Source organism: Sinocyclocheilus anshuiensis, unplaced genomic scaffold (genome assembly GCF_001515605.1).
Source record: "Sinocyclocheilus anshuiensis isolate Anshui unplaced genomic scaffold, SAMN03320099.WGS_v1.1 scaffold1393, whole genome shotgun sequence".
Lineage (NCBI taxonomy): Eukaryota > Metazoa > Chordata > Actinopteri > Cypriniformes > Cyprinidae > Sinocyclocheilus > Sinocyclocheilus anshuiensis.
In genome coordinates, this window is record NW_015548343.1 from 913,992 (window position 1) to 921,791 (window position 7,800).

The following is a 7,800-nucleotide window of genomic DNA, read 5'->3' on the forward strand; positions in this document are numbered from 1 at the left end:
GTAACACACACACACACACACACACACACACATAAGAAACAATGATTTATCTTATTCTAATGCTCTGGACACTTGCTCAAGGTACAAAAATACCTGTGGGAAAAAATCTGTGGGAATTTATTGTTCAAAAATTGGAATTTGTGTTTTGTTTTTTATTTTGTAGTGTATTTAATTTAACGGTTTTATAGCAGATGTAAATATCTGTTTGCTTGTATTTTAAAGTATTGTAATATTTGTTTCTGCATTCTCTCTCAGTGTCTCATGAAGAGGTTCAGTCTCCTGAGTCTCTGTCTGCTAAAGCAGGAGATTCTGTCTCTATCAGCTGCACTGGGACCAGTGGAGTCAGAAGCGACATGAGCTGGTATCTGCTGAAACCTGGAGAGGCTCCTAAACTCCTGATATATGGAGCCAGTGCACTTGAACCTGGAGTCCCAGATCGGTTCAGTGGAAGTGGATCTGAACCTGATTTTACACTAAACATACATGGAGTCCAAACTGAGGATGCAGGAGTTTATTACTGTATGGGGGTTTATGAGGGTCCAGTGTTCACACAGTGAAACAGCATCGTACAAAAACTTTCCTCAGTCAGACACCATGAGAATATGAGAATGCTGAGAAGTTCACAATATCAATATCATAATTAGTCTTACTCACTAGTTAGGTATGAATGAAATTTGAACAAACATATTGTGCCTGTTTTTGTGACCAAACATATTCTCACATTTATCCTTTTAATTGTTTTAATCCTAAAGGCTAATAACACAGAACTATAAAAATTTCAGGCTAGGTGCCGTAATTTGTAACATTTTAAACAACAGTTAAAACAGTGGGTAAGATTTTAATTATTCAATCTGTTCATGAAATTTTAATTGTCATTATTTCAGCTGAAACAAATATAAATAAAGAAATGCCCTAGGCCAATTATCAACAATTATCTTTGACTCAGTTATCAAGATTCTACAACTTTCAAAAGCAGATTCAGAGGCTGAAAATAGTTTAAATGCAGCATGTATAAAACGCATCACATTATTCTGTATATGAAGGAATTCAGCCAATCAAAACATACAATAATTATCTTTTTAATTACATTTTCAATTTTAAAATGTAAGTACTCATGCTCCTCACAACCACACTATTATGCACTATACTTTATTTCATAATATATATTATAAAAGTAATTATCAAACCTGTAACAGTTTTTTATTTAATTTTGTAGAGTTGTTGTTATTTAAATAGTATGTGAAGTTGGACATCAACATCTGTTCCTGGATGAACATCATTTCTTGGTTCTGGAAAATTCAATGTGTGTGCCAAAGAAACATATCCTAACCCTAGCCATAAACTATGGCACAAATATAGGGAAATTATAGGTTGATAAGAACACTGGATCTTTCTGCATGTTAAATCCCAAGTAGGAGACAAAAATTGCCTGTCTTTATGAAGGAATCATTAAAGGGGTCATATGATGCGATTTCAATTTTTCCTTTCTCTTTGGAGTGTTACAAGCTCTTGGTGCATAAAGAAGATCTGTAAAGTTGCAAAGACTAAAGTCTCAAATCCAAAGAGATATTCTTTATAAAAGTTCAGAGTCAGCCACACCTACCTAAAACGGCTCGTTCTAACACGCCCCCACATATCTACCTCACTATGTGGGAAGATTTGCATAACGCCGCCCAAATGTTCACGCAAAGAAAGAAGGCGTAACTTTTAGTCTCACTGTAGTTTTGTTGACGCTGCAGCCATGTCGTGAAGACGCTGGTGTGCTTCGTTGTGAAAGTGAAACAATAATGTTCTTTTTAGCAGCATCATATGACCCCTTTAAAAAAAAATATCTGGCTTAGCCAGATTATCAAGTGAAATATGTTCCTTGACAGTTAGAGAGGTTGCTGTTCTCAGAAAAAACATTTACATTGTAAATTCACTTTGCATTGAACTGCATGCTTCAGTGCTCTGGAGGTTTTTATATCTGTGACTTTATGATTTTATGACTGACAGCTCTCCTTCATGAACAGATCCTAAAGCAAACATGACTTTAATAGCCATCATTATTTGGACACTCACAACCTGCACCTGGAGTAAGTATATAGAAATTTATATCTTAAAAAGATGCGATTTCAAGTTTTTCTTTCTCTTTGAAGTGTTACAAGCTCTTGGTGCATAAAGAAGATCTGTAAAGTTGCAAAGACTAAAGTCTCAAATCCAAAGAGACATGTCAACATATTCTGTTACACCAAATACACAAAATAATGATCTTTAAAATAGCATCATATGACCCCTTTAAGCTCATTTACTCCACAGGTGTTGAGATCAAGATGTAGTTTAGGCTTAATTTCATGTAAATTCTGTATATTATAAACACACATATTCTTTCTTATGTGCATGCTTTTTACCTGAATGAGCAGTTTACATGATTATATATATATTATCATTAAAATTTAATTTATTTGTTTTGACATGTATGATGTGTTTTTTTGTCTCTTCAGGTTATGTGTGGGGCAGATTCTGACTCAATCTGAAGATCAAACTCTTCAAATCCTGACTGTCACTATTCACTGTAATCATACACCAGCATTAGATTGTTGTAATACAAAAAATAACTCTCAATATTGCATGTCCTGGTACCATAAGATTCCTGGAGAAGTTCCTAAACTCCTGGTCTATTACACATCAGACAGAGCTTCAGGTGTTTCTTCTTCTTCTTCTTCTTCTTTTTATTATATAAATCAACACCAAAGACTTATGCAATCTCTCTGTCTACATTATGAAAACAGCCGCTCATGTAAACTTGCGTAGTAGAGGCGTGTATAGAGCAGTCTGCAATAACATTTTGTCTCCTTTTTTGACGAAAATAAAAAGAGGTTTTTGGTAACGTTGTTATCTTTTTGAATACATTTTAGCCTCGACTTATTTCGTCAACGAAATTGCATGTTGATATAGTGTTAGGTATCGTTTATTGACCTTATTGTCGTCTCGTCTTCGTCTCGTCTTAGTCATGGGAAAAAGTTTAAAAATTTTCGTCATAGCCTTCGTTAACGAAATTAACACAAATTCAGTGGCAGTGAAAGTGGAAACCACATGGATTTTACTCTGACCATCAGTGGAGTCCAGCCTGAAGATTCAGGAGTTTATTACTGTCAGAGTGAACATGACAAAGGTGTCTCTGGCACCACAGACTGGGTGTTCACACAGTCTAAAAGCATCACTCCTCGGTTTTCAAAATTAATTTGGCAAGGGAAAAAACCTAGGGTTAAGATTAAAATCTTACAGTTGCCGGTAGATAATGGAGGACAGGTGTTACCTAACTTAAAGTTTGACAATTGGAAAACGGAAGATGGGGGATATTTTTAAAATAACATTTAACAAGGACCCTGTTTTTTATTTACTTGGTTTGCCAGCAAAAGACATTGCTTTAACTGCTAACTGGTTTCAACTATGTGACAAGCTTCTGTTACTTGCTAGAAAATGCATTCTAAATGAGTGGATTTACTCTACACCCCCATCACTTTCCCTCTGGTATCGAGAGATCTTCAGAATATCGCCTATGGAGAGACTAACTGCAGTGGTTAGGGGAGATAGTGCCATGTTTGAACACATGTGGGGGCCTGTTATGGAACATCTGCCAAACAGTTTACAAGAGATTATATTTAATGGAAGATTTGTATTTTAATAAGCATTCCTTTTCACTGAATAACTGGTTTACTTACTGTATGAGATGGGCTGAGGGGCAAATAGCTATGTCAAGAGGTTCATGATAGGCTGAGAATCTTATTTTCATTCATTTTTAGAATTATTATTTTTGTTATTGTTATGATTATTGGACTTTAATATTATTTTGGTTTAACTTTTTGTAATGGTGTATGGTTGTGTTTTTGTCTGTTAATAATAAGAATAATAATAAACCTCATTGTGTGAGACTGCCGCGCTGCAGCTTTGAGCTTCTGCAGATGTTGATGTTGAAGATCATTATTCACCTCACTGACTCACTGTTGATAAAGAAAAGCTCATGGTCAAAGCCAATGAAATGAAAGTGAATTTCACATTCTAGCTAATAATTAATATTTATGTAAAGAACAGCAGCATAATTTGAACAAATCTTTATTTAGATAATTTCCCAAATGTACGCCTTACATAGAAATGACTTGTGTTACACAAAATTAAATAAAAATACAAATAATACAGTATTAATAATGATATAGATTTAATTACATTTACATAAACTGTCTTCTTGTAGATGCATATTTGAATACTTCTCCATTATTTAGTTATTATTAATGAAATATTAGGGAATTTCGTAATTGATTTCACAACGCAATTTTTCTCAAAACAAAATCTGCAATATGAAAAGATTTTCTAAAATGCTGTCTATTTTTTTCACCTGGTTTACATTTATAATGTGATTAATTCAGCATTTATTCAACTTAATTCATTCTGTACTCTTCCTGACAGGCGTCTGTAGAGTGGAGAGTGTTTTGCATGTTTACTGCTTCACACACAAAACTCTGATGATCGGTGTGTTTTCAGTCCCTCAGAGTCACAGACACACAACACAATCATGTCTCTTTTACTAATTGTGGTTATACTGGGTCTGCTTGCTCAAGGTTAAAACTTATTTTTCTACATTGTCAGGGAATTTGGTATTTATCTTCACTGTAAAAAAATGACCTTGAATTTAACGGTAAAAGACTGTAACAATGCTACAGTAAAAACCTGTTAAATGGTTAACGGTAAATTCCCCTACTACATACGGTGAAAAACTGTATTGGACATTACGTGTATTGGACATTAATTTTACGGTAGTATACTGTTTTTGGAAGTGAAAAAGACCGTATAATTTACAGTGAATAACCATAAACTGACATTCCCAGAATTCCCTGCGTTACATTTCAAATTTGCTGTTTTTTTGTTGAAATAACTATGTTTCTTCTTAGTTTTTTCTTATCAGTTTTGTATATTAGGGTTGTGTGTTACACCGAATGTTGTTAAATGAATGTTTATTGCATTATTTCAGTTTCATGTGTGTTGTTACCATGATGGTGTTTAGTTTTTGTGTGAATGACACTGTGCACCTTCTATATATGTTATTATTTAAAAGCTGCTTGTGATGGGCTTTGGTTCATCATGTGACTTTCTCATCACCACCTGCATTTGGTGGTTATCAGTGTATTACAAAGGTGCAAAACAGATTTCAGTACTTCAATAGGTTGGTATATTAACATTATATCAGTTAATGAAAATACGGTAATTAACTGTAAATTTAAGTTAAAACCGTAAAACCTAAAACGTTGCTACCGTATTTTTTACGGTAAATTTTACGGAATTTGTTTTACAGTGTTTGCAAAGCCTGTGCTTTTTCATTTTTTAATTGCAAATATTTTTATAAAATATGTCAATATCTCATAATATGTATTTAAATGTAACACTTACCTTTTGATCTCTCTCTCAGTGTCTCATCAAGAGGTCCAGTCTCCTGAGTCTCTGTCTGTTAAAGCAGGAGATTCTGCTTCTATCAGCTGCACTGCATCTTCTGGAATTGGTTATCGCATGAGCTGGTATCTGCTGAAACCTGGAAAAGCTCCTAAACTCCTGATCTACTCAACAAGTAACCTTGCATCTGGAGTTTCAAACAGGTTCAGTGGAAATTATTCTGGATATGAATTTATGCTGAACATACATAGAGTCCAGCTTGAGGATGAAGGAGATTATTACTGTATGGGGTTTTATTCTAAAACAGTGTTCACAAGGTGAAACAGCTTTGTGCAAAAAACCTCCCTCAGTCTGACGACACAGTGAATGTACTCAATAACTATGTACTAATTTCTATTACATGAGATATAAATTTCTCAGTATGAACAGAATATTTAATCAATCTACACTTTCTGTCTATGATTCTGTTATGAACAGATCATTTTTTTTCATCCTGTTTAAATGCCTAAATCCTGACACCCAGGGGCGTCATGCACTCATTATTTTTGAGGGGGCACGAGTTGAGGGGGGGGAGTTGTCATGTGAAACCCAGCAGCCACAACAGCACTTATGTTTTATTTATTTTTTTCCTTTTTATTCGAAACATCTCCAAATGCATTAACTATATCATGAAATATCTTGATTCTCACCTAGATTATGTTGATCTATAGTGGGCGATGGTCAAAGTAACCTAATAATGTAATCTATTGACTATGCATAAAAACCTCTGTTTACTTAATTAACAGATATGGGTGTCATACCATAACATTTTTAATACGACAGTTTATATTTAATGTGAATTTAACATTGAAAGTTAATGTGAATAAAAACATTGTAAGTTAGGCTACTAATCATAACACAGCTCAAAAAAAATCTGAGGGGGCACGTGACCCCTCACTTTGAATGGGCATGACGCCTCTGCTGACACCCATTTGAAGATTTCAGACTATTAGCCCCAATTTTAATGTAATGAAGTAAAATAAGTAAAAAATGGTCAATAAAGCCTTATTATTGTCAATGTGATGTTGAACTAATAAATAATAATAAAAAAACATTTTTTTATTAATTAAATGCAGCTCAAATATTTTATTAAATTAAAATGTAATGATTAAGATGGCATGTTAAAATAAATATCTCTTTTGCTGTAACTGATATATTCAATATTAAAATATTCTCTACATATCCAGGCTGCTAATCACAATATCACTAAAAAATAAAAAAAAACAATAAAAGTGGTACAGTATTTAACATTTTAGTAATAATTCAGCACCATATTTAAGACAAAATGCTTTTATTTGGCAGCAAAAATAAAATGATCAACAAAACATTCATAGCATTGCAGTTCTAGAATTACAACATAAGAATATAAGAGCAATATACTAACAGCATGAAAGATTAATTGTTGAGCAGTGGCTGATTTAGGACAGTGTGTGTGTGTGTGTGTGTTTCATTCATCGCACTGCTGTGTGTTGAGGCTCTTGGTCACTGCACTGTGGGATGGGTGAGTAGCGTCACAGCTGACGGTCGTTGCTCTGCTCCACTCACTCTCAGTGAGGCTCAGGCTGCTGCTCCAGCTGTACAGTCCATCCTTCTGCAGCTGACTGGGACTCAGATTGACACCAGAGCTCCTGCTGCTGCCGTCCACCTTCCAGCTCAGCTTCCAGTCAGAGGGGAATCCCTTACTGGCCACACACAGCACTGTAGCCTTACCCTGCTGCAGCTGGTCTCTGGAGGGCGGCAGCACTGTGAGAGCGGGACGAGCCGCAGCTAAAGAGAGACAGAGATGGAAACTGTGATGTTTCATTCTTCTGAAAAACAGCTCTGTCAGTCATTCTGAGTGTCTTTCACTTCCCTTTAAGAGATTCAGAGTTAATCAAGCAGATCTGAAGTGCAACAGCCTGTAAACACACATTTTACCAGCCATCACACATATGCCTATGTTTAGATTTAACACTATTTATTCATTATTCATAATGTTATATTATAGATCTTTAACTTTTCAGGTTTCTATTGTCTTTTGTTGAAATTATTATAAAATGATTTTCTTTTAAAAAGTTATAATATATTATTTACAGTTAAGTTTGATATGTTCCTAATTCTACCATGGAGTGTAAATGAAAAATAAACCTGAATCCAGACACCTAATTATTAAAAATATTTAAATTCATTATCATATATTTTCAACTTTGCATAATTTCTAAGTTGTCTTAATATGTTTATTGACAGATTTACCATTCTGATGGATAAAATGCTCAACACTGTAAAAAAAAATATTTTCATGATTTGTTACAACAACCTTTGTGTGTGTGTGTGTGTGTGTGTGTGTGTGTGTGTGTG

The 7,800-nt window shown here is 34.4% G+C and overlaps 1 gene segment (V, D, J or C); it reads right to left on the bottom strand.

Annotated features, from left to right (window-relative positions):
- Positions 1-6,737: 6,737 nt before the first annotated feature.
- Positions 6,738-7,267, bottom strand: LOC107656571 (Ig kappa chain C region-like). The segment is given in 1 exon segment: positions 6,738-7,267. A coding segment is annotated over 1 exon segment (357 nt).
- Positions 7,268-7,800: the final 533 nt, after the last annotated feature.